The 25,394-nt window shown below is 49.9% G+C and overlaps 1 protein-coding gene and 1 non-coding gene across 6 annotated transcripts; both read left to right on the top strand.

The window, feature by feature from the left end:
* The first annotated feature begins 7,378 nt into the window (after positions 1 to 7,378).
* KHDC4 (KH domain containing 4, pre-mRNA splicing factor) lies at positions 7,379 to 24,844 on the top strand. 5 transcript variants are annotated; one of them, XM_032845018.1, is made up of 14 exons: positions 7,382 to 7,608; positions 8,185 to 8,401; positions 11,473 to 11,601; positions 11,956 to 12,035; positions 13,582 to 13,634; positions 13,906 to 14,069; positions 14,825 to 15,036; positions 15,571 to 15,631; positions 18,161 to 18,218; positions 18,457 to 18,707; positions 20,237 to 20,410; positions 21,260 to 21,372; positions 22,461 to 22,552; positions 23,549 to 24,844. In XM_032845018.1, the coding sequence occupies exons 1-14, from the start codon at positions 7,421 to 7,423 to the stop codon at positions 23,746 to 23,748; spliced, it is 1,992 nt and encodes a 663-aa protein (XP_032700909.1). In that variant the 5' UTR covers positions 7,382 to 7,420; the 3' UTR covers positions 23,749 to 24,844. The 5 variants fall into 5 exon arrangements, with proteins under 5 accessions (XP_032700911.1, XP_032700909.1, XP_032700913.1 ...); XM_032845019.1 differs by lacking the exon at positions 7,382 to 7,608 and adding an exon at positions 7,625 to 7,727; XM_032845020.1 differs by lacking the exon at positions 23,549 to 24,844 and having other exon boundaries at positions 7,379 to 7,608; positions 21,288 to 21,372.
* Positions 14,355 to 14,483, top strand: LOC116859716. The gene has a single exon (XR_004381202.1).
* Positions 24,845 to 25,394: the final 550 nt, after the last annotated feature.

The raw sequence follows: 25,394 nt of genomic DNA, 5'->3' as shown, positions 1-25,394 counted from the left end.
TTTTTTTTTTTAATGAAGATTTTGTTTACAAGTACTCTCTACACCCAACATGGGGCTCAAACTCATGACCCTGAACTTACGACCCAGGAGTCCTGTGCTCCTCTGACAGAGCTGGCCAGGTTCCCCATATGTTCCCATTTTTTACTGCTGTTGTAGCCTTCTTCTTTTTCTTTCTTTCTTCTTCTTTTTTTAACTTTTAGTATTTTCTCTTTTGACATTATTTCACTTAGAAATGGCACAGAGAATCTCTGTACACCCTTTACCCAGATTTCCCAAATGTTAACATTGTGTTTTCACATTTACTTTGTCCTTTTCATTCTGAATATATGTATGTATATATTTTTTCTAAAGTTTGAAAGTAAGTTGCAGAAAAGATGTTCTTATACCTTTAAATTATTCAACGTGTTCCCTAAAAACAAGAATATTCTTTCTTTCTTTCTTTTTTTCTTTTTGACAGAGAGAGAGAGCATGAGCAGGGGGAGGAGCAGAGGGAAAAGCAGGCTCCCAGCTGAGCAGGGAGCCCCATGCAGGACTCGATCCCAGGACCCTGAGATCATGACCTGACACTTAACTGAATGAGCCACTCAGGCACTGCTAAACAAGAATATTCTTAAAAAAAAAAAAAAAAAAAAAAAAAGACGGGCGCCTGGGTGGCTCAGTGGTTAAAGCCTCTGCCTTCGGCTCAGGTCATGATCCCAGGGTCCTGGGATCGGGTCCCACATCGGGCTCTCTGCTCAGCAGGGAGCCTGCCTCCTCCTCCTCTCTCTCTCTGCCTGCCTCTCTGCCTACTTGTGATCTGTCTGTCAAATAAAAAAAAAAAATTTATAAAAAAAAAAAAGAATATTCTTACATAGCCATAGTATAACGATCAAAATCAACAAGTTAACAATGCTACAGTAATATTATCTAATCTGGAAACCTCCTTCAGATGTTGCCAAATGTCTGTCATAATATCTTTTGTAGCAAAAGACATCTCAGATGTGTGACATTTGCTCACCATTTCCTCATAGTCTCCTTGAGCCTGGAACAGTTCCTCTGGTTTTGTCTTTCATGACATTTTGAAATGTTAGATATTTTTAAAGAGTAAAGGTTAGTTTGGTTTTTAAAGATTTATTTATTTATTCCAGGAGGGGGAGGGGCAGAGGGAGAGAGGGATTCCAAAGCAGACTCCGTGCTGAGTGTGGAGCCCGATGCGGTGCTCAATCCCACGACTTGGAGTTCATGACCTGAGCTGAAATCAAGAGTCGGATGCTCAACTGACTGGGCCACCCAGGCGCCCCTGACGGTCAGCTGTTTTATGTGACATCCTCAACTTGGACTTGTCTATTTGCTTATGATCAGACTTGGGTTATAAAGTTTTTGGCGCTGTGTTCACTTAAGAGTATTCCAACAGGAGGTGCGTGACATCTATCGCTGGTGACATTAGCTTCCATCATTTAGTTAAGAGGGTATCTGGAAGGCTCCCCCTTGGGAAGGCACCACTCTCCCTTCTGTAACTAGTACGTATCTTGCCAGGACCTGTTCTGAGACTGCGCAAGTCTCCTGTCCCTCCTCTAGCCTTGACCCGGTATCTTCAGCATCCACTGATGATTCTCATCTGAATCAATCCTTCCTGTCTCTGATGCCCAACGCTGATTTTGAGGGGGCGGTATTAAAGCCGTAGCCTTTTCCTGACGGATGTGATTTCTCTGGGACATGCAGTCCTGTGGGAGCTGGTTGCCTGGTGGAAACACACGCCTGCATTTTGCCCACCTCCCTGCTCTCCTCCCAGCGCTCATGAGAAACTGCGTCCAAGAACTGCTGTCGTTTTATGTATTACCTCCAAGCACACTCATCACAACCCTCCGAGAGTCATCATTTGGTCGGGGAGAGGTGCCCTGAGAAGTGTTCTTGAGCACCCAAGAGGATAGGGCTTCCCCCTCCTCTTCTGCTCTCCCAGAAACCCACACTCCATGGCCAACAGCCTAGCCAGGGCCAGTCTGGCATTAGCTCAATCCCAAAAATTTAGTATGGCAAAAGAATTCACTGGGACCTGAAATTTGACAAGAAAGGGGTTAATGTTCCTCGACCTGGCCTCAAGTAGTTTCAGATGACAGGAACAGTTTTCTCCAACAGGATTACATAACTGCACTGTTTTTCTGCTATGCCTGGAACAAAATGTTGATCTCTTTTGGGATGGTGCTTTTCCTAAGGCCCTAAAGAATAATCACACACTTTTATGACCCTCCCATTTTGCTGCCGGGACCTCCAGAGCGGGACCCTGGCTCCTAGCTGTTTCGTCGGGGCTGACTTCTCGGCCACAAGGGGCTAGCCCGCTGCAGCCAGCTCCCCCATCCCACCGTGGGTCTGTGACTTCTCCGGGCTCCTGGAGGCTGGCTCAAGGGAGCGGGGGAGGGGACCCTGTAAGTATCTGAAGCTACACTGGACACCTCCAGGCTAGGAGGAAAGGCACGAAGGACAGGCAGATCCCCCATGCTATCTGTGCTTCCTCTTTTCTCCCCATTCTTCTTTCTTGACGGATTTCCCTTGTAAGGTGACAGAAATCACAAAGCTATTTTTAGAAGTGACAGAAGAATGCCTCCTAGGAAATCCCCTTGTTTGGAAAGATCATTCATTAAGTGCTTGAGGTAGAAGGTGGCACCCCAAAGGGTGGGGGTGAGCACACTGGAGACCCTGGGAAAGCCTGCTGTCAGTCTTTTCTCTGTCCCGTCACAAGTCCCACTGCTGTGGGGGAGGACGGGGCCCCTAGAGCAAGACCCAGTTCCAGCACATTCCATGTTCGGGCTGATCTGCACAGATTCTGGGCAGGTATCCTGGAGGTGGGTGTGGGGCAGCACACCTGGACAAGAGCACGCTGGGCTGTTCATGGTAAGTGCCACGGGACCAGGAGCCAGTGACAGGGGTCACAGGGCGGGAGGGGATGCTGACAGCTTCTGAGTTTGATATCCGCCCCCCTCCCCAGCTGTCTGACAGGTGGCAATAGGGGGCCTAATCATCCACAAGCGAGCCCTAGGAAGTGCCCAGCCACGGGGGTCCATATGGCAATTTTTTTATTTTGCACCAAACAGGAAGGAAAAACCACCTCAGACTAACCTCTTAACCTCTCTCACTTTAGAGACTTTTTCAATCATCAGTGTAACAAAGTAATAGTCTTTTTTTCTTTTTTCTTTAAAGATTTTATTTATCCATTTAGAAAGGGGGATAAAGAGCCCATACACAGCGGGGGGAGGAGCGGCGGGAAAGGGAGAATCCCCAGCCAACGCCCCGCTGGATCCTGCCACCGAGATCAGGACCTGAGCTGAATGCAAGAGCCGGAGACTTCCCTGGCGGAGCCACCCAGGCGCACCTACGAATTCTATCTTATATCCATGAGATACTAGCAATACTTATTATACCTGCGGTATCCAAAGAACCTTTTATATTGATTCATACTCCCCTTACAACTCTGTGACACAGGCACTATTTCTGCCTCCCTTCCAAAGATAAGGAAACTGGCGGGGCGTCTGGCCGGCTCAGTCAGGGGAGCTCCTGATGCTCCGTCTCCGGTATGTGAGTTCAAGCCCCACACTGGGTGTAGAGGTTACTTACAAATAAAATTTTTAAATATTTTATTTATTTCCTTGAGAGACACAGAGAGAGAATGAATGGGAAGGAGGGGCAGAGGGAAAAGGAGGCGCCTGCTGAGCAGGGACCCAATGCAGGGCTCGATCCCAGGACCTGGAGATCATGACCTGAGCCAAAGGCAGACACTTCACTGACTGAGCCACCCAGGCGCTCCCAAATAAAAATCTTCAAACAAAACAAAAGATAGGGAAACTGAGGCCCAGAATTTGGCCCAAGTTCACCCAGTAAGTCAGAAGTGACTTTGTGATTTGAACACAGGCAACATGTGCTCTTGTCCATGACAACATTTTATCAATGCAAGACATTTAGCTACAAAATTATTAGGACTATTTAGGGTGTAGCAAGGGCGCTGGTTATAAAAAACCCAGTAACTTTTTGTAACAAAGACTATATGCTTAAATACAATTAAGTGTCTTTTCAAAATAGCAGTCAAAAAATTTAAAATACCTATGCATATACTTGCAAAGAAAGAAACAAAAGCCTAGATGAAAAAGAGTAAAGGATTTACTGGAGGCCAACACATGCAGAACCGTTACGCCGCACCCCTGGACAGGACACTCATCACAGTGAACTTGTCAATGCGCCCAAGTCTAAAAATCAAAGGCTTCATCAAAACTACAAAATATTTATGTTTCAAAGGATGCTAACAAGAAAGTGGAAGGACAGCTCGTAGAGCAGGAGAAAAGGCTTACAAATCCTCTATCTGAAGTACTTGGCTTCGTAACAAAGAATTCATTCTTACAACTCAACAATAAAAAGACAATCCAACTTTGAAAAGGGCAAAGGATTTTTTTTTTTTTAAGATTTTATTTATTTGACAGAGAGAGATCACAAGTGGGCAGACAGGCAAGCAGAGAGAGAGAGAGGAGGAAGCAGGCTCCCTGCAGAGCAGAGAGCCCGATGTGGGACTTGATCCCAGGACCCAGAGATCATGACCTGGGCTGAAGGCAGAGGCTTAACCACTGAGCCACCCAGGTGCCCCAGGGCAAAGGATTTGAAGGCATTTTCCAAAAGGTAGAAATGGTGACTATCGGAGCGCCTGGCTGGCTCAGTAGGTTAAGTGTCCGATTTTTGGTTTCGGCTCGGGTCGGGATCTCAGGGTCATGGGATGGAGCCCCGTGTCTCCCCAAGTTGGGCTCCATGCTCAGCAAGAAATCTGCTTGAGATTCTCTTTCTCCCTCTCCTCCCCAGGCTCTCTCATTAAGTAAAAGAATCTTAAAAAAAAAAAAAAAAAAAAATAAAAAAAAAAAAAAAAGGAATGGTGAGTATCTATAAACACCTGAACAGATAGTTAGAGTTGTGGTCTGTCCATACAATGGAATACTATTTGGCCGTAACAAGGAATGAAGGACAGACATGCCCTACAATATGTGTGACCCATGAAAACATGATACTCAGTGAACGAAGTCAGACGCAAAAGGTCGTATGTTCTATGGTTCCATTTATGTGAAATGTCCATAATGGGCAAATCTAGAGAGAAGGCAGATTAGTGGTTGTCATTAGCAGGGGAAAATGGGAAGGGTCTGATAATGGGTGTAGGGTTTCTTTTGGAGTGATGAAAATGATGTGGAATTACATAATTGTGGTTCTTGTACAACTTTGTTGTGAATAGAGCACTTCAAGTGCACTTTTATTTTTACTTATTTTTTTAAGTAGGCTCCATGCCCAACAGGGGGCTTGAACTAATGACCCTGAGATCAAGAATTGGATGCTCTACCTGCTGAGCCAGCCAGGTGCCCCAGAACTCTTTTTAAAAAGGTAATATGGGGGCACCTGGGTGGCTCAGCCGATAGGTGTCTGCCTTCGGCTCAGGTCACGGTCCCAGGGTCCTGGGATCGAGCCCCACATCAGGCTCCCTGCTTGGCAGGAAGCCTGCTTCTCCCTCTCCCACTCCCCCTGCTTGTGTCCCCTCTCTCAACTGTGTCTCTCTCTGTCAAATAAATAAATACAATCTTAAAAAAAAAAAAAGTAATATGGTTTATAAATCCCATCTCAATTTTTTAAAAAAATTATTTATTTGACAGATAGAGACAGGGAGAGAGGGAATACAAGCAGGGGGAGAGGGGGAAGCAAGCTCCCCGTTGAGCAGGGAGTCCGATCCAGGGCTGGATCCCAGGACCTCTGGATCATGACCTGAGCTGAAGGCAGACAACTAACTGAGCCATCCAGGTGCCCAGACATCTCAATTTTTTTTTTTAAAGGAAAAAATAATGTATTTTTTTCTTTTCTTCCTCTCTTTTCTTTCTTTCTTTCTTTCTTTTTTTTCCTAAAAGCAAGCTGCATGTGCCACGCAGAGCCCAGTTCGGGGATTCAGGTCACCACCCGGAGATCAAGACCTGAACTGAGATTAAGAGTCACACACAGTCTTCCAACTGAGCCACCCAGGCACCACCTAAACAATGTATTTTCAGACTTCCAACAGCATTGTATTTAGGGATAAGGAGCAACAGGAAAACAAAGCTGTTTAATCTGAAATTCTTTGGAAAAATACACCTGTCAGAATAAGCAAGAAACATAGAAGATGATGGGACTTGGCTTGCCCTAACAGATATTAAAACATAGAATTATTCAGTAAGATCCTGTAGCAAAAGAATAAATACATCAATGCAAAAGAATGAAAAAACGTAATATTGTCTAAGTAAAATTTCCTTTATGATAAAGGTGCTGTTTGTACTGAAAGGACTTTTTTTTTAAAGGATTTTATTTATTTATCTGAGAGAGAGAACATAAGATGGGAGAAGCAGACTCCCCGTGGAGTTGGGAGCCCAATGCAGGACTCGATTCTGACACTCCGGGGTCATGACCTGAGCTGAGGGCAGTTGCTTAACCAACTGAGCCTCCCAGGCGCCCTGGAAAGGACATTTATTAAATGCTGAAGGGAAAACAGGAATTTGGATTTCAAATGAATCTGCATTCTACGAATCTCACCAGGATGTAAACTCATTCGAAAAATAGCACTGGGACGCCTGGGGTGGCTCGGTGGGCTGGGCGTCTGCCTCCGGCTGTGGTCGGGATCCCGGAGTCCTGGGATCGAGCCCCACGTCCGGCTCCCTACAGTGGGGAGCCTGCTTCTCCCTCGCCCTCTGCCTGCTGCTCCCCCTGCTTACGCCCTTTCTCTCTCTGACAAATAAATAAATAAAATCTTTAAAAAAAAAGAAGAAAAAATAGCACTGCAAGCTATCCATCCAACCGAGTGTCCCTGCAGTCCAAGACCCCCCAACACGGTCGTGCGCAGCGACCACCACCCACTCCAGGGCTCCCCCAGGCGAAGCACCCGGGTTGGCCCTCCCTCCGCCACACGTTGTCCACCCCGAGCCCGCCCCTCCCCTCCCCACCCCTCCCCACCTCTCCCCACCCCTCCCCTCCGCCGTCCACCCCGAGCCGAGCCCTCCCCTCCACGATCCGCTGTCCTTCCCGAGCCCGCCCCTCCCCTCTCCTCCGCCATCCGCGGTCCACCCCGAGCCTCGCGGTCCACCCCGAGCCTCGCGGTCCACCCCGAGCCCCGCCCTCCCTCCGCTCTCCCGCCCGGGCGCCGGCGCCCCCTCGCGGCGCACCCCGAGCCCCTGCTCTGAAAGCAGTGGCTGGCGCGCAGACGTAGAACCAGAGAAAGTCTTCACGTGGCCTTTGGGACGAGCCACTGGCCTTTTCCTAAGCAGGTAACGGAGACGTGAGGCGGGCCAGAGTGGCGGAAGGCTCGCTCCCGGCCGGAGGTCGTGGCCGCACTCAGGGAGAAACCCGTTCGGTTCCCGGACTCCTACGCATTGTCCGGCCGGCGACCGCCGTGCCCACAACAAACATGGGCCTGCTCGCCCCGATCCCGCCGGGGCGCGCGCTTCGGCAGCCATCTTTCTCAAGGGCAGGGCGCGCGCAGGAAGGTCAGGCCCTACCTGTCTCCGATGACGCCGGCCGCCGGGAAATCAACTGGAGTCCAATTGGAAGCGACGCTTTCACCGGAATAGCGTCTCCTTACGACCGGAAGGGGCTGTGCGTGAGGGCGTTGGGGGCGGAAGTGACGGGAAGGTGGTAGCGGGGTAGTTGGCGGGTGGTTGAGCAGAGCCGGTCGCCATGTCCGCGGGGAGCGCGACACATCCCGGGGCCGGCGGGTAAAGCTTCGCGGGCGGCGGCATCGCAGCGCGCCGGGGGCGGAGGAGAGGCGGGGGGGCCGCCGGGAGCTGCGTCCGGGCGGGGGGCGCTCCACTGGGCCGTGTGCGCGCCGGAGGGCCGGGCTTTCGGGGAGAAGGGTGGTGAGCAGGCCCTGGGGCTCCCGAGAAAGGCCGGCGGGGACCGGGGGCAGGAGGGAAGCAGGTACCTCGGGAAGGCCCGGCCGAGAGGCAGAGGAAGCCGCGGGCGTGTGGGACGGAAGGGAGGGTCGGAGAGGGAGCGCGGAGCGAAAAAGGGCTGAGCAGAGAGCAGACCTGCCGCGACTGTCGCGGTCGAGATGGGGATCGGAATCTCGATCGGAGACTTAGGGGCTGGGAAGGCCGCGTCGGGGAGGCGGGGTGCCGAAGCGGAGCAAGGGAGCAATAATCGGGGCCTGATGTGTTCCTTTCTCTTCTGTAGGCGCCGCAGCAAATGGGACCAACCTGCTCCGGCCCCCCTCCTCTTCCTCCCACCGTCGGCCCCAGCGGGGGAGGTTCCCAGCAGTGGGGGAAGCCCTGGGGGCTCCGCGGCCGCTCCCTCTGGCGCCTTGGATGCTGCTGCTGCTGTGGCCGCCAAGATCAATGCCATGCTCATGGCCAAGGGGAAGCTGAAGCCGGCCCAGAACGCTGCTGAGAAGGTAGGGAAGCCGGAGGGACTCTTCTAAGGCCCACTTCAATAGGGTTACTTTGTGACCCTGTAGTCACACAGTTATTTGTGTTAAGGAGAAAACAGGGTCACTGTAATTTAAAGATCACTTAGTTTTAGAGTGCCTCACATGACGTTTTGTCATTTGCTTTTTGCGAGGCAATTTTGGTTGGTTTGGTTGCATTTATGGACCAGATCGTTGATTTTGTCTTTGTTCACTTAATTCAGCTTACTTTCTATCGACGTAATGATGTAAAGGGACAGTGTAACATGTTTTTCAATACATGTGCATTTTCACTGAGGTCAAAAGAGACCTTCATGTAAGTCAAGGGAGCTTTAAAATGTCGTTCGGGGCGCCTGGGTGGCTCAGTGGGTTAAAGCCTCTGCCTTCAGCTCAGGTCATGGTCTCGGGGTCCTGGGATCGAGCCCCGCATCAGGCTCTCTGCTCAGCGGGGAGCCTGCTTCCCCCTCTCTCTCTGCCTGCCTCTCTGCCTACTTGTGATCTCTGTCAAATAAATAAATAAAATCTTAAAAAAAAAAAAAAAGTCTCTAGTCAGCTATACTAAAAGTAAATGCATACATACAAAGTTCTCCAGACTCTATAGGTTTCCAATGACCGCTTACAGTGTAATTGAATGTGAAATGAAATGAGTAATTGATATGTTGGTGGTTTTGCTGTTTTCACAGAAATTGAGAAAATTATTTGGTCATTTTACAGAATTTCTGGTATAATTAAAATATCAAAACTAGGATGGATCTGAACTTTGAAGTCTTCAATTTATGCTGCCATAGAGGACAAGAGTCCTTCTATAGAACAATGAGTGTCGTGGCTGTTTGTGTTACGGGAGTGCACGCTTTGCCCTCAAGACAGACTCTGCAGCAATGTGACGCGATGGATTACTGTCTCCGGTTTACAGAGAGAAATGCAGCTCTTGAGCGTAAATTGTGTATGATCAGTCACGCACATGTCTGACTTCAGAGTCATTTCTGACAGTCGGGCTTTAGCTTTCGCTGCAAAGCCTCTTCCATTGGAGAATTCAGTGTGTTCTGAGGCGGCTCATTGCATTATAATTCTCATTTGAAAAAAAGTTCTTTGGGCTTCAATTAAAAATTGCCTTCCAGTGAAGAGATGGGTTCTGTGTTTGAAAATGCAATTTGGGTGAGTGACGAATGTGTAAATTAGCATGTTTGTGGCGATTATATCCAAACGTCAGGTGTTCACTTTGAACGTGGACAGTTTTTACTTGTCAAGGACATTGGTATAGCTGGGGGGATGATTTTTTGTTAGTCGTCCAGTGTATGCGTGTAATAGCCACAGAACGGCCATTGTCTGTCTGGATGTTTAAATACTCAAGTTGTGCAGAATCGCTGGGAACTTCTAGTGAATTGGAAGTTCATTTTTCATTGTATTGTTATTATTTGCAAAGACTGAGCGAACTGTGCATTTCTGAGTTCTGCAGGGAAGTAGTGACAGCGCACTGAGGGGGAGTGCTCCTTGAATGTTAACATTCTTAACACTGATGTTTGTCATTTATTCACGTGTTTTCTCTGAGAAGCAGTTGAGCACAGCAGGAGGGAGCGTGGATTTAGAACCAGAATACGTGGGCTTGATGCCGAGGGTCCTCAGTTACTGGCTGTGTGGCTTAGATACGTCGTGGGGCCTCAGTTTCCTCTTCTGATAGGGCTGGTGACACACACTTGTGTGGTCCACAACAGTAGTCAGTAGCCACATGTAGCTATTTAAATTAAAATTTGGGGGCGCCTGGGTGGCTCAGTGGGTTAAGCCTCTGCCTTCGGCCCAGCTCATGATCTCAGGGTTCTGGGATTGAGTCCCGCATCAGGCTCTCTGCTCAGCGGGGAGCCTGCTCCCCCTCCCCCCTTCTGCCTGCCTCTCTGCCTGCTTATTATCTTTGTGGAATAAATAAAATCTTTTAAATAAATAAAATTTGAATTAACATTCAAAATTCAGTTCCTTGTCACAGCCTTTGGACAGGGGCTGTGGCCCCGTTTCTCCCGGGCAGGTAGCAAACACCCGTGTCACCACAGGGAGTCCCGTGGGGTAGCACTGATAAGCACCTTTGATGATGGCCAGGACTGAGCAGGGGCTGAACAAAGACGAGACATTGTAGAGTCGTGTAGTTTGTGCACGTTGTGAAATATTGTCTGATGTGGGGCGCCTGGGTGTCTCAGTCCGTTCAGCATCCGGTTCTTAATTTTGGCTCCAGGCCTGGTCTTGTGGCCAGGAGGTCAAGCCCCATGTTGGGCTCCAAGCTGGGTGTGGTCTGCTTGAGAGTCTCCTTTTCCTTCTCTCTAAAATAAATAAGTAAATCTCTCTTAAAAATGTATCTAACACATTAGGAAGTAAACTGTATTTTATCTCCTTTGAACAGATTCCCCGAACATTGGTCCAAGGCCTCAAAGCGTTGTGGAAGGCCATCTTGGGATGAACATTTGTTCAGATAACTCTGATCCGGTATCTGGAGTTGTCCGCAGATTAAATTGAGAGAAACTGGATCAGATTTCAGGATTTTGCTTGGCATTTCGTTCATTCTCTCCTTCGTTATTAGAGAGTAATGGGTTGTCCATTAGATAAACTTCGGGTTTTCCGGATCGTTGCGAGGACAGGGCGGTTGCACGGGATACGTTGCAGCTGCAGTGTTGGCACGAAGGCCGCGTCCAGTTCCCCAAATGAGGTGCATGGGTTGCATCGCGCCCTGGACTCTGCCCTGTATTGGACTGCACGCAGCCTTTTAATTTTCCTCGTGGTGATGGCAGCTTCTAGTCCGTAGGGTTTCTGGGGTTATGCGGTCATAGAAACACACACGTGGCCAAGGTTCCAGAGAAATCTGATGATTGCCTTCAAGTAAATTGACAGTACTTGATGTCGGCTTAGTGAGGTTTTGCTCACTTGTGATTTCGTCTTCCAAGAATGAGGAGGAGTGTTTCCAGGTGGTTTGGAGGCTCGTGAAGGGAGCAGTAAGGTGCTGGTGGTGGGACCTGGGAAGGGGCGCTTGTGGATTACACAGGAGCATTCTTTCATCTTACGGAGTTTCTCTCTTGTAGCTTCAGGCTGCTGGCAAAGGGCTCACCAGCAGTAAAAGCAAGGATGACCTGGTGGTAGCTGAGGTCGAGATCAACGATGTGCCTCTCACGTGCCGGAACCTGCTGACTCGAGGGCAGACTCAGGACGAGGTGGGCAGACATTGGGCCCTGGGGGAAGGTGACTGGTGGCCGCAGTCGGGAAAGCAGGACCTCTGACTGCAGACAGACAGGAGTCACATGTTTATGGGTGGGTTTGGGTCATACTCTCCATAGTCAGGATTGGGTTCAGTTAACTGCAAAGGAACTTCTCAGGGAAGGTAGAGACACAGGTGTGGGCGGGCTCCCGGGTCAGCTGAGCAAGAAACGATGGAGTTGAGGTTCTGGATGCGGGAGGGAGCTCATTCCTCACTGGTGGTGTAGCGAATGAGTGGGGGGGCGTCCTTTCTGCCTGTCATTGAAATAGGTCCATTGCCACATCTTTTTGATAGAACGTTTCCCTTTCAGATCAGCCGACTTAGTGGGGCTGCCGTGTCAACTCGAGGGAGATTCATGACCACTGAGGAGAAGGCCAAAGTGGGACCAGGGTGTGTATGCACATCCTCTGCTTTGGGGAGAGTTTGGACACGTAGCTCACGTTAGTTTCATTATTTTTGTTCGTAGGCGATCCGTGCAGACCCTGGGTTAGTAGCTCGGTGTGTGTGTGTACATGTGCTGTGTAGTAGAATTTGGGATGCCTCCGACATGAATAAGGGTTGGCGGCCGCAGTTTGCCTTCCTGTTGCTCTTTGGATTTTTTTATTTCACAGATGACTTTTTATTGGAGGAGATAATTTATGGAAAAGTGTAAAATGAGATAATTGCTACATTTAACATATATGCTTCCAAACTTTTGTATGGGAATGTTTCCCCCAACAAAAAGGTCTGTACTTTATTGTAATCTCCCTTTTAAAAAATAGGTCCTGGGTTACCTGGGTGGCTCAGTGAGTTAAAGCCTTGGCCTTTGGCTCAGGTCATGATCTTGGGGTCCTGGGATTGAGCCCCGTGTCGGGCTCTGCTCAGTGGGGAGCCTGCTTCCCTCCCTCTCTCTCTGCCTGCCTCTCTGCCTACTTGTGATCTTTGTCTGACAAATAAATAAATAAAATCTTAAAAAAAACACAAAAAACAAACCACTTCCTTTCATCAGACAGCTCGTTGCCTCTCTGATGGCTGTGAGGTTTTCAGCTGACAGATTTTGTGCCTTATGGTTAACTCCTTCCCATGACTTGGTTTTGAGGGCAGGTAGTCAGGTACTGTGACACTTTCCACGTTGGCTTAAACTAAATATAATTAGGAGGCAAAACTTGGTCCACCTGAGACGGGGCGCATGGGTGGCTCAGTCGGTTGAGTGGCTGCCTTCGGCTTAGGTCGTGATCCCAGGGTTCTGGGATCGAGCCCCGCATCGGGTTCCCTGGTCGGCGGGGAGCCTGCTTCTCCCTCTCCCTCCGCCTGCCTCTCTGCCTACTTGTTATCTCTATTTCTCTGTCAATTAAGTAAAATCTTAAGAAAAAAACTTGGTCCCCACCTGAAACCAGGAACATGTTTATGTTGGAACACATCTGTGCTATTTGCTGTTTTGAACTTTTTTGTCTTTAAATACTATTATTATTTTACCTACAGCTTTATATTAACTGTATGGATTTTGATGATCTTCATTATTATAATCAAAATTGGAATCTAAGCCACTTTACATTAAAAATCTAGAGTCCCCTGGGTTGCGGGCGTCACAGACGTGGTCCACAGGCTGCTGTCACTTTGCCCCTTTAATTTGGAGCACAACTGCCCCTCCCTGTTAGACAACCAACAAGAAGGACTTTTGTTCTCAGACATCAGGTTGTTTCCATTGACTACTTGCCAGTGTTCATGAGCCCATAAGAACAGATTTGATCCGTGTGTGGACGAGTTAACATGAAGCAACCAGAAAAGCTTATTTATTAGCTGTAAAACCACGTTTGTAGCCGTCGGTAACAACCATTTTCTTGTACATAGTCCCATTTACTTATTTGGAAACTGTAAACATTGCAGACTGGATTTGGTGCCATGGTTCCTTTGCTTGTGTGCGGTGTGGGACCATTGTTTTTTGTTTCTCTTGTAGGGATCGTCCGTTATACCTTCATGTTCAGGGCCAGACACGGGAATTAGTGGACAGTAAGTAACGGTTTGGTTCACATCCCCCTTTCTGTGAAGGACAAAGCACAGGGCAGTATAGAGTAACTTGGCAGAAGGTTGCGGGTGGCTGTTGTGACTCGTGTGTGAACTGCTCTTGTGTGTGCTGGGGGAGTGGAGAGGCCAAGGACCCTGTGTCGGGGTGTCCTGCAGAGTGGGTTGGTTCAGGGGTAGTTGCGGATTGGCCTGGGCCTGTCCGTGGGTTCTAGTCAGTTCATTTATTCCTCTGTATCATATCTCACTTTTTCCGTAGGAGCCGTAAACCGAATCAAAGAAATTATCACCAACGGGGTGGTCAAAGCTGCCACGGGGACGAGTCCAACTTTCAATGGTGCGACAGTCACTGTGTATCACCAGCCAGCGCCCATCGCACAGTTGTCTCCAGCCGTCAGCCAGAAGCCTCCCTTCCAGTCTGGGGTATGTTCAGTGGAGAGCTCACGAGCAGCTTTGTCATTTCTGTAGAGGTGATAACGTGCCAAATAATATGGAAAGTGTGAAGGAACGTCCTGATGTCCAGCCTGAGGCTGACTGGCTGACGCATCCTGTTAAGGGACCATTTCGTGTTCCCTGATGCAGTGAACGTCGGAACACACATCTGTTTACTTTGGTATATTCTAGAAAGGGCATCGGTAGATCCAGGCGTGCCCACAGCGTACATTTGGAAGGTAATGGTTTGCTTATGTGTCTGTCCCTGTGACGGCAGCTGGAGGACTAAGAAGGCGGAGTCTGGTGAAGTAAGACTCTGCTGATACAATCCTCCTAGAAAACAGGGTGGGAGAGAGCAGCCCTCGGTGGAGGACACCACAGGGCTGACTGTACGACCCGACATGCCTCTCTCGTTTCACAGAAGACTGTGCTCTGGGTTCCCACTGACTTACAGCAGTCAGCGGCCGTGGGTGCACTTAGAAGTGAGTCTTTGTACCTGTTAAGTAGATTTTGCTGGACGGAGGAAGGGGTTACTGTTCTAGGTGGGTCCGTAGCCCGTGTAGTGCTCCTCCAAATGGAGCTACTTTATAAGTTGGTTTCTGTGGGCTCGCGGGGAAAATTCCAGGGGATCCCTATTCTGGCAGGGATTAGAAGTGTCTGGACTAGTGAAGTTTTCTGCAAAACGATTTTCAGGATTAGGACGTCGTGTGCGCCGTGTGTTTAATATGAGCTGTTCTGTCCCGCAGATGCATTACGTTCAAGACAAGTTATTTGTGGGTCTGGAGCACGCTGTGCCCACCTTCAGTGTCAAGGAGAAGGTGGAAGGTCCCGGCTGCTCCTACTTGCAGCACATTCAGATTGAAACGGGCGCCAAAGTCTTCCTCAGAGGCAAAGGCTCGGGCTGCATCGAGCCAGCATCCGGCCGAGAAGCTTTCGAACCTATGTACATTTACATTAGGTACGTGTGGTGCTGTTGACCGCTTGCCGCGTGAGCGCGCGTCCGCTGCTCTGCACGGGCAGGAGCAACGCCGCAGGAGGAAGAACATAGGTTTAATTAACGGTCCCCTGAGGACTAGGGGCCAGTGCTGGGCAGTGACTGCTTCATCGTGTCCGGAGTAAGAGCTGTTGAATTCGGAGGCGGGATTGTCTTCTTTAGTGTTCAGGTTCTTGGGTTTTATACTGAGCTGTGACCCTGAAATGAGCGGTCATGAGCCTAACGTCGTTTTCATTTAAACCTTTGGTGATATTAACGCATTGTAGGGCTGTTTTAGTGACTTAAATGTTTTTTAATACCTGTATCTCAGACCGATACAATATTAGTCCTCACGATGCTACTTACAGGTTAAAGGGTTTAAGAGACATTAGGTCGTGATTTTCAGCAGCTTACGTTGGTGCGCGCTTGAGTATGTTGTTTGTGAGCAGCGTGCAAAGTGGAGTTGGCATTCTGTTTCCTTTCCTTGTGTTTGACTTTTCGGACCTTACTTCTTTGCAGTCACCCCAAACCAGAAGGCCTGGCCGCTGCCAAGAAGCTCTGTGAGAACCTCTTGCAAACAGTGAGTGATGCCTGCGCCCGCGCGCGGAGGAGCGCTGCTCTGCAGGGCTGGGTCTCAGCTGTTTGCCCACTTGTTGGTTCCCCAGGGCTCCCATACCAAAGGCCCACACTGGGGGACTTAAAACAACAGAGAGTTATTCTCTCGCTGTTTAGGAAGCCAGACAGACACTGAGAAAGTGTGGGCAGGGCTGGTTCCTTCTGAGCGAATGCCGTGAGGGGGAATGTTCCATGGCTCTCCCGGCCGCTGCACTCTCTCCCCATGTCAGCAGAGCTGCATTCTCTGCCCCGTCATCTCCTGGCCTACTCCTGTGTCTCCTTGTCTGTCTGTCCCTTGAAGGGTCGCAGTCCTTGCATTTAGGGCCCCCCATGAGCCCGCATGACTTCATGCTAACGCCCCGCGTCTGCAAAGACCTGGTTTCCAAATACGGTCACGTTCTGAGGTTCTGGGCGGACGGGAGTTTTCGGAAGCGGTTCACCATTCTAGCATCTCCCGTTCTCGTAAGGAAGACACATGTCCCTGGCCGGGGTCCTGGCTGGCATGCGTTTCTCCTTTACGGACTGTTTCAGTGTAGAATTTTGAAACCTGCGGCACAGCGTATAAAATCACGGGTTGTGGGTTACTAAACAGTGCTTCCGGTCTTGGCCAAGTTGCTTACCGGTGGGAGTTCCAAATTCTGCTTGCTAGTAAGGGTAGAGCTAGACTAGTTTACGACCGGGCTCGTTGCTGATTTGATCGTGTGATCTTTCTACTCTGTCGTCTAGTAACCGAAGGTGGAACCAGTAGGGCCGCGGGTAGGGCCCCTGAAGGCAGTCAGGAGTGGGGGGTGCACGTGTTCAGTCTGTGTTATTTGGTACCTTAAGGGCGCCCTTTCGGGAAGATGTGTCGTTTGCTTTCGGGAAGTAGCTGCTCTGCCATCCCTTGTACCAGGGCGCTTCCCTGGCCATCCCCTGTCCCTGTCACCACGTGACGTTACTGACTCGGGCAGTTTCATAACGAACAGCTGGACGGGGCTGCACTAACCCGTGTTGAGCCCTGAGCTCTCTGAGGACAAGTCCAGTGAATAAAAGAACAAGCGAGTTCGCAGTAGGTATACTGACAACTTAGGAATTTCCTAACTTTCCTTCTGGCTCTGGGTGATTCTGTGCCCCGGAACTGAATCCAGTTTGCCGACTTAGGAAGCTCCTGATGGCCGTGCTCCTGAGTGCCAGGTCCTGGCTTAATAATTTGTAGGGTGTGCCTTATTAAAATTAATTGATTTATTGATTTTTTTAAAGATTTTATTTGTCAGAGCATGTGCGTGTGCATGGACAGGAGCTCCACGCGGGACTCGATCCCAGGATCCCGGGATCCTGACCTGAGCTGAAGGCAGACATAACTGACTGAGCCACCCAGGCTGCCCCAATTGATTTTTTAATTTTTTAAATTTTGTTATTTTTAGAGTGGGAGGGAGGGGTGGAGGGAGCGTCTCCAGCAGGCTCTGTGCTGGGCTTGAGTCTGGTGCAGGGCTCGGCCCCGTGACCCTGAGACCACAGCCTGAGCTGAAAGCAGGAGTTGGATGCTCAGCCGACTTGGCCACCCAGGCGCTCCTTGGTTGATGGATTTTTTTTTAAGATTTTATTTGAGAGATAGAGAGAGCATGAGCGGGGGAGGGTCAGAGGGAGGAACAGGCTTCCTCCTGAGCAGGGAGACCAATGTGGGGCTCGATCCTGGTACCGTGGGATCAAAAACCGAGCCGAAGGCAGACACTTAATGACTGAGCCACCCAGGTGCCCCTGATGGATTTTTTTTTAAAGATTTTATTTTATTTTATTATTACTATTTTTTAAAGATTTTATTTATTTATTTGACAGAGAGCGAGATCACAAGCAGGCAGAGAGGCAGGCAGAGAGAGAGGAAGGGAAGCAGGCTCCTTGCTGAGCAGAGAGCCCGATGCGGGACTCGATCCCAGGACCCTGAGATCATGACCTGAGCCGAAGGCAGAGGCTTTAACCCACTGAGCCGCCCAGGCGCCCCTAAGATTTTGTTTTTAAGTAATCTCTACACCCAGTGTGGGACTTGAACTCACAAGCCTGAGCTCAGGAGTCCCATGCTCCACCGACTGAGCCGGCCAGGCGCCCCGGGCCTTATCAAAACTTAGCTTAAGCAAGTCTAAATTTGGTTGAAATGTCAATGGAAATTTTTTTGTTTTTTAATCAGTAGAAATAGTTTTGTTATTTATTTTTTATTAAAAGATTTTATTTATGACAGAGAGATAAAGCGAGAGGGACCACAAGCACAGGGGAGCTGGAGAGGGGGAAGCAGGCCCCCCGCCGAGCAGGGAGCCCGATTCAGGGCCCGATCCCAGGACCCTAGAATCATGACCTGAGCCGAAGGCAGAGGCTTTAACCCATTGAGCCACCCAGGGGCCCCTAATCAGTGAAAATATTTTTTATTCTTAGCGGCTTTGGTTCTAGAGTTGTCCCATCGGCCTTCGCGAGTACTCCGTGAACCGGGACCCTCCGTGTGAATTCGCTTTCCCTTCTCTTGCAGGTTCACGCCGAATACTCTAGATTTGTCAATCAGATTAATACTGCTGTGCCCTTACCAGGTGTGTATGTCTCAACGTGCTTCAGCAAAAGAAATAGTTTGTTAGTGGTATTTACGTATAGAATAGGATGTTTAAGGCTGGCCCGTGCCGGGGCACTGATAGTGTTCCCGTCCGCTTACGGTAATTTGGGAAGCCATTCGTCCCTCAGTGTTTTTCTTCCCTAGAGAGTAGGTTAATATTCAGCTAAAATGTCTCGTTTTGCTGCAGCTGATTAAACACTTTTTTTCTTCCCCCTCAGGCTATACACAACCCTCTGCTCTAAGTAGTGTCCCTCAGCCACCATATTATCCATCCAATGGCTATCAGTCTGGTTACCCTGTTGTTCCCCCTCCTCAGCAGCCGGTTCAGCCTCCCTACGGAGTCCCAAGCCTAGTGCCACCAGCGGTCTCTCTGGCACCTGGAGTCTTGCCAGCATTACCTACGGGAGCCCCCCCTGTGCCAACACAATACCCGATAGCGCAAGTCCAGCCCCCCGCTGGCGCTGGCCAGGTAGGCCGCCGGGCGCGAACTGCACCACTGACCTCAGGAGAGGTGGCCCGGGGAGAGGTGTGGAGGTGGCGGTATCCTTCAGGAGGAGAGAGTGGGTTGGTTCTGTGTGACGGGAGGTACTCTGTCCCCAGCTCGCGTGGGTGCGCGGACGCAGCCCCGGGTCTCTGGATGCGTGTCACGGGCCCCCCACCAGACGGTGGTTTAGACAGAGTCAGGAAGCTTCCTCGGCAGGGCCGTGCGGCCAGCGGGTTAGGAGTGGCGGGCCACGCGGGCTCTGAGAACACTGGATCCCCTGGCGGGGGACGTGCCACAGACCGGTGCTGGCGATGCTGGTCTTCCAGACAGACGCCCCCGTGCAGGAGTTCGGGGCCGAGAGATACGTGCACTTTGCCAGCTGATGGATTCTGAATGCTGTCGTGTAGTTCTCAGACCGCGCGCGAAACTGGACCTTGAGGGACGGGTGGTTCCAGCTCATCCAGGTGGACGGCGTGCGGCTCTGCTCTGGGGCAGGGGAGAAGCGAGCGCACGCAGGTGCATTGATGGCAGGCCCCTCCGCGGGCCTCTCGCCGTATACCCGGGCCAGGGCAGCTTGTGGCCTTACACCGTGGCCCTGGTCCTCACTGGTGGGCTGTGAGCGCTGGAGGGGGCTGCTCAGTGTGAAAGAGCAGAAGGCTTCCCTAAACTCTGGCTGGGACCCCTGGTCCTGACTACTTGCTGCTGCGCTTGGCGGAGCCGTAGGCCTCCAGCTTTCAGCACGTTGCTTTGTCACCAGTAAGGAGTGTGACCGAGCTGGCCCTTAGGGTTGGGTTTTAGGCACAGGCTGCACGGTTCCTCGTGCTTTCCTGTGATCCAGCTGTGTAATCCTGGGATGTGACTTGGCCTATCCAGGCTTCGGTTTCCTTCTAGAAAATGGGCGAAGCGTTACTATCTGAGAGGTTGCAAGGGTTGAGTGAGATGACCCAAGCATTCAGCAGGTTTTAGCCGTTCGTTTCATGAGAGCAGTCCTCTGCGAGGTGCTTGTTTTCTCTGATGCGTCCTGGATCAGTCCTTATTCCTTTCTGGAACAATCTCTTAAACATTGGATAGGCTCTATGTTGCTGTAACAATTCTCCCTAGAAGCCGCAGTGAACTCGCCTTTGCCGTAAGCGTTAGCAGCCTTTTTAATGCAGAAAGAGCTAATCACATTGATTAGAGGGTTCTAAGTCGGAGAATGTTCTGCTTGATAACTTCTGGACTGAGTGGCTGGAATTTTTATTTGTTGGTCCTGTTTGCCCCTAGTAGCCCAAGGGCACAGCAGGTTTTTCCTGAGAGTTCAAAGCACTGGAGAGATTGTCAGTGTCGCATTTCCCTACCATGGAGGTGGGGAGGCCAGGCTCTCTCGTCAGCAAACGATCCCGGAGGGCAGCTAAGGACCAGAGAGACAGGATTTCTAGGACACGTGGATCATTAAAGTCTGTTGTGATTTTGTTTTCCTTATTATGGCTGGACATTCTCACACCTTTCCCCCCTTTGGTTTGTTTTGGTCCCAGAGTCCGATGAGTGGGCCTTTCATTCCTGCTGCTCCGGTCAAAACTGCCTTGCCTGCGGGCCCCCAGCCCCCACCCCCGCCCCCGCCCCCACTCCCAGCTCAGCCCCAGGCGCAGAAGAGGCGATTCACAGAGGAGCTGCCAGATGAACGAGAGTCTGGACTTCTTGGATACCAGGTTAAATAAAATACCCTTATTTTCGTCATCTTATCTTACTGTATTCTCCCTTGAAAGAAAGATAAGTCCACATCCGTAGGAGGCATCCTCCCAGTACTGGATTTCTGTTTTCTGGAATCCTTTTAGATTAGGTTTTTTCCCCTTGGGGGATTAGTTTAAATCAAGAGGGACTCCCTTTGGGTGGGTTGGTCTTTGGGGCAGTAGAAGGAAACAACCGCTGCAGGGGGAGGCGGAGGGTCTGAGACTCGGCCAAGAAGGAGGGCCGTAGAATTCCACGCTTGCTCTTGCCCATGCCGCGCTCCTGATGGCCGCAGGTGACCTGCTACTTGTTTTATACTTGAACCTGGGCTCTCAGTTTATTGTTACTCTACAAAGGAGAGCAGTAGCTTCTTCCGGTCCCCACCGCGCGGGACAGAAGGTGGGCGGAGATGCAGTCGTTTTCTGCACACACGTCACACAAGTGGTCATTCAAGTAAAGAGATTTTTAAAATACTGTTTCAATGTGAAGTTTTAACATAAATAAATGTATAGTGTTGGTGCCCTTTATTTTATCAGGAGAAGCACCTTTACTTTTGGCCAGAGCCCTTGAAGTGCTCTGTGAAACAGACTGTGGCGCATTATTCTAGTTTATGAAAGGACAGTTGGAAACAGACCCGCATAGCATGAGCAGGTGCTCCGGGGAGAGACCAGGTCTCCTCCAGCTGTGGTTATGTCCAGGTCCCAGAGGGCTGGGTAGTGAGCTCACCACCACTGACCAGAAAGACGAGGCACTTGACAGTTACGTTGAGGAGCTGAAGTCACTGCAGCAGTCGTAGGTTTGCTAATGCCGCTGTATTTTTCTGCTCATAGCATGGACCCATTCATATGACTAATTTAGGTACAGGCTTCTCCAGTCAGAATGAGATTGAAGGTGCAGGATCGAAGCCGGCAAGTTCCTCAGGCAAAGAGCGAGAGAGGGACAGGTGAGTGCGTTGGAGCGCGGTCGCGTGACTGTGTCCAGGTGTCCTCGGTCTGCCCTGTTGCTCCATTGCCGTGAGCTCCCATGTTCTCAAAACTGTAACGTAGGGGTGCGTGGTGACTTGGCGGTTGACCTCAGCCCAGGTCTCGATCTCGGGGTCGTGAGTTCACTCCCCACACTGGGCTACACGCTGGGTGTGGAACCCACTTAAAAAAAAAAAAAGTAATCCATCAGTCAAAGTGTAATGCAATCCTTTGGCTTAAATAAACCCCCCGTTACCCTGGGCTTTGAGTCACTCCATGCTTGTGTCAGGCGTCGTCCTCTGCTGCACTGTCTGCAGCATGGCCATGTTCCTAAGCGTAGGCTGTGACTGAAGTCTTTTTTTTTTTTTTTTTAAGATTTCATTTATTTATTTGACAGAGATCACAAGTAGGCAGAGAGGCAGGCAGAGGAGGGGAGGGGGGAAGCAGGCTCCCTGCTAAGCAGAGAGCCCGATGCGGGGCTCCATCCCAGGACCCTGAGACCATGACCTGAGCCGAAGACAGAGGCTTAACCCACTGAGCCACCCAGGCGCCCCAGTGACTGAAGTCTTACCCAAGCTGTGTTTGCTACTTAGAATCCTAGACTATTGGGGCGCCTGGGGGGCTCAGTCGGTTGAGTGTCTGCCTTTAGCTCGGGTCATAATCCTGGGGTCCTGAGATCCAGCCCCACATCGGGGTCCCTGCTCAACGGGAAACCTGCCTCTCCCTCTCTTCATTTCTCCCCGCCTGCCCCACGCCCCCGCCGCCGCTTCTGTTCTGTCTCAAATAAAATGTTTAAAAAAGCAAAAAAGAATCCTAGAATATTATGGAGTGAGATGCTTGAATGGGGGTCCAGCTTCCATCTGGTGCTTCCCCATGCTGTTCTTTCCTCCGATGGGACTGGTCTCCCGAGCAGTGCATTGCTTTGGGCCGGGCCTGGCTAACACCTTGCGCGCTCACAGCTTGCTGACCGCTCGCAGGGTGCGGACATGGGCGGCTCCAACAGTCCACCAGAGAGGAGCACAGCCCGCGGAATCCGTCTGAAAGGCTGTCCTGGTTTCTCTTCTAACAGGCAGTTGATGCCTCCACCAGCCTTCCCAGTGACCGGAATGAAAGCGGAGTCTGAGGACAGGAATGGGTCTGGGACCGGCGCAGGGGGCCACGGTGAGTGGGGTGCGGCTGGGGACGTGCGGGCTGCTGAGGCCGCTCCTAAGTTCTAGTTGTCCAGCCTGACGTTCATTCAGGCGTCGACTCCGACTTCTAAATTCCACAAGCTAAGGAGGATACTTTTTCTTTTTTTTAGGAGGACAGCATATAGTTACACAGGCTTTTCAAATTTTGTCTAGAAAAGTTAGTCAAGTTACATTTTTTACATAGCACCATGAAAGCCCTAGGAGATGCTAACGATGGGTAGGTCATTTCCAGATTTTGTCGCTGTCTGCATTTGCTGTCTGCATCCCTGGGGATGATCGGACACAGACTCAAGGGTTGCGATTCCGGGCGCCCAGCGGGCTCAGTCTGTGGAGCGTGAGACTCTTGACCTCGGGGAGATGAGCTCAAGCTCCGAGTTGGGCGTGGAGCCTACTTTAAAAAATGATTGATTTTTCTTTGTATTGGGACCGAGCTATATCTCTCCTCATAGCTCTTTTGGTTGTGATTCATCAGCCTGTGGCTGTTAAAAAAAACGTTGCCTCCTAGTAACCCAGAATTTAGAGGAATGTGGGATCACTTGCGTTCTTTGCCTGTAGTCCTAATAAAAACGAACAGGAGAAAATACATTTTCTTTTCTTAACTTCTTTTCTTTTAACTCTTTAAAAGGTGAAGTAGCCGCCTCCAGAGACTCACTTGCTAACTTTCCGTTTTTTTCTTTTTTCTTTTTTTTCTTTTCTTTTCTTTTTTTTTTTTTTTTTATTATTTTGTGTTTCTGTTTTCTTTCTCTGTTTTCTTACATGGTTCTGGTGGATTCACATTTGCTGATGCTGGTGCTGTTTTTCGTGTGATCGTCAACGTTTTTGGGTGACCATTGACCCTGTGACCTCAAAATGGTGTCCAACTAACCACTTACAATTAACATCTTTTTTTTTATTAACGAATTTATGGTATTTTTTTTTTTTTCTGTCTCGGTGGGGGATGGGTTGGGGTTGTTCTTCTCTATTCTAGATTATCCGGTCAAGAAGATGAAAACTGCAGAGAAGGGCTTCGGGTTGGTGGCGTATGCTGCAGATTCGTCTGACGAAGAAGAGGAGCACGGGGGTCATAAAAATGCAAGTAGTTTTCCACAGGGCTGGAGTCTGGGGTATCAGTACCCTTCATCGCAACCACGAGCTAAGCAGCAGATGCCATTCTGGATGGCCCCATAGGAAGCAGCGGAACAGAGCTTTGACCCTCGGTGACTCTCTTTAGCAATAATGCATGCATTTGATTTAATAAGACTCTGGGGCCTGTACTGGGAACCATCATGGACCTTTGCAGAAGTTAGAGATGCAGTGTCCCCTTTCTTAAAGGGGTCTCTTTCTTTTTTAAACGTCCTTGTTTCTTCAGTGGCATAGTATCTTAAAATTTACTTAGAATCACAAACTTGTCTCAGAAGCTTTTTAACAGTCGGTGAAATGTGCTTGTCCAACAGAGCGTCCCAGCAGGGTCACTCCAGTATACATTTGACCTTTCCAGCCTCTTCCACATGAATGACCCCAGTTCTGACAAAAAGAAAGTTTTCTTTGTAATTTACTACTGTTTGGTCCATTTTGCTGACAACTGGTTACAAACAAAGCCTTACTATGTATTAGTGTGGAGATGATTTTAAGTCCATCCTTCCCTTTCAGCACCTTTAAAACTAAGAACAGTTCATCCTTATTTGATTTTTGCATTCTTTTCTGTTTTGGAAAATGCAGTTTTACTAATTTAAAGCCGTGGGATTTAGCTGGATCCTGCATAGGAAAATGGAGGGTTTTCCCCTTCATTATGTCTTTTTATTGGGATGATACGAAGCAGGCACCCGCAGGCTCTCTAGTCCTGGAAAGTCATTGCAGTTTTTATTGCCCTTTTCATAAGCTCCGTGTCTTCAGCTGGGTCCGAGAAAACTGCTTGATCCAAAGCAGGTCAGAACTCAGCACAGAAGTGAAACACAGTGGTCTGTCTCAGAACTGGTCGCAGCCAAAGTAGAGATTTGACTGCTCACGATAGGACGGATGGTGGACTTAGTGACCGAAATGGCAACTTGTCCTTTTTCTTGGCATGACATTACAGGTTTTGCCAAAAGAACTTTTTTGTATCAAATACTGATGTGTGAAAGGAGGAGCTAGTCTGCTGAACCAGGAGTAGTTTGGGATACGAACTGTCAGTTTTTGCACATTTGAATCCTTTGCAGGCTGGCTTTGTATAAACATATTCTCTGGTTTCCTATATGTTGTAAATACTTAGACCATAATTTCATTATAAATAAATGTATAAATACTCTGCGGTTTCTATTCTCTCTTGCACAACCTACCCGTACGCTGGGATTTACAAACCTCTCTTGATGAGTGTGACAAGATTATGTATGACCCAGCGGGGAAAGGAAGCAGGGGACTGGCAACTTTGCACGAAGTTCCTAGAGTAAGCCCTTCCGAGTCCGGATGAAGACCAGGAGGTTCCGACGGACTGCCCCCCCCCCGACGTTAGTGCCCCCCTGCGAGCGCGGTCCGTGGGGGGTGACACGCGCGTCCTTCACAACCTCTCTGGGGGAAGCACTCCCAGACGGCTGGGCAGAAGCTGGCCAGCTCCTCTTGGCGTCTGCGAGCGCCCCCCCGAAGAGCGGTGGGGGACGGGGCGCCGTGCTTGCTGCCAAGTTCGGTGAAAGCCCCTGGGAGCGCCCCGGGGCTGCCGGAGAGCGCTGCGTTTCTGGAGCCAGCACACTTGCCGCGGCGGAGCCAGTGTGGACTGTCCCGCTTGCGGCTGGGGTCCGCGCTCCCGGGGCCCCTTGGAGCCCCGGCACTGGAGCTGCGTCCGCGCTATTTCGGGGGCATTT

Source organism: Lontra canadensis, unplaced genomic scaffold, assembly GCF_010015895.1.
Source record: "Lontra canadensis isolate GAN:19392208 unplaced genomic scaffold, GSC_riverotter_1.0 scaffold160, whole genome shotgun sequence".
Classification (NCBI taxonomy): domain Eukaryota; kingdom Metazoa; phylum Chordata; class Mammalia; order Carnivora; family Mustelidae; genus Lontra; species Lontra canadensis.
This window is presented reverse-complemented; position numbering and strand designations above follow the sequence as displayed.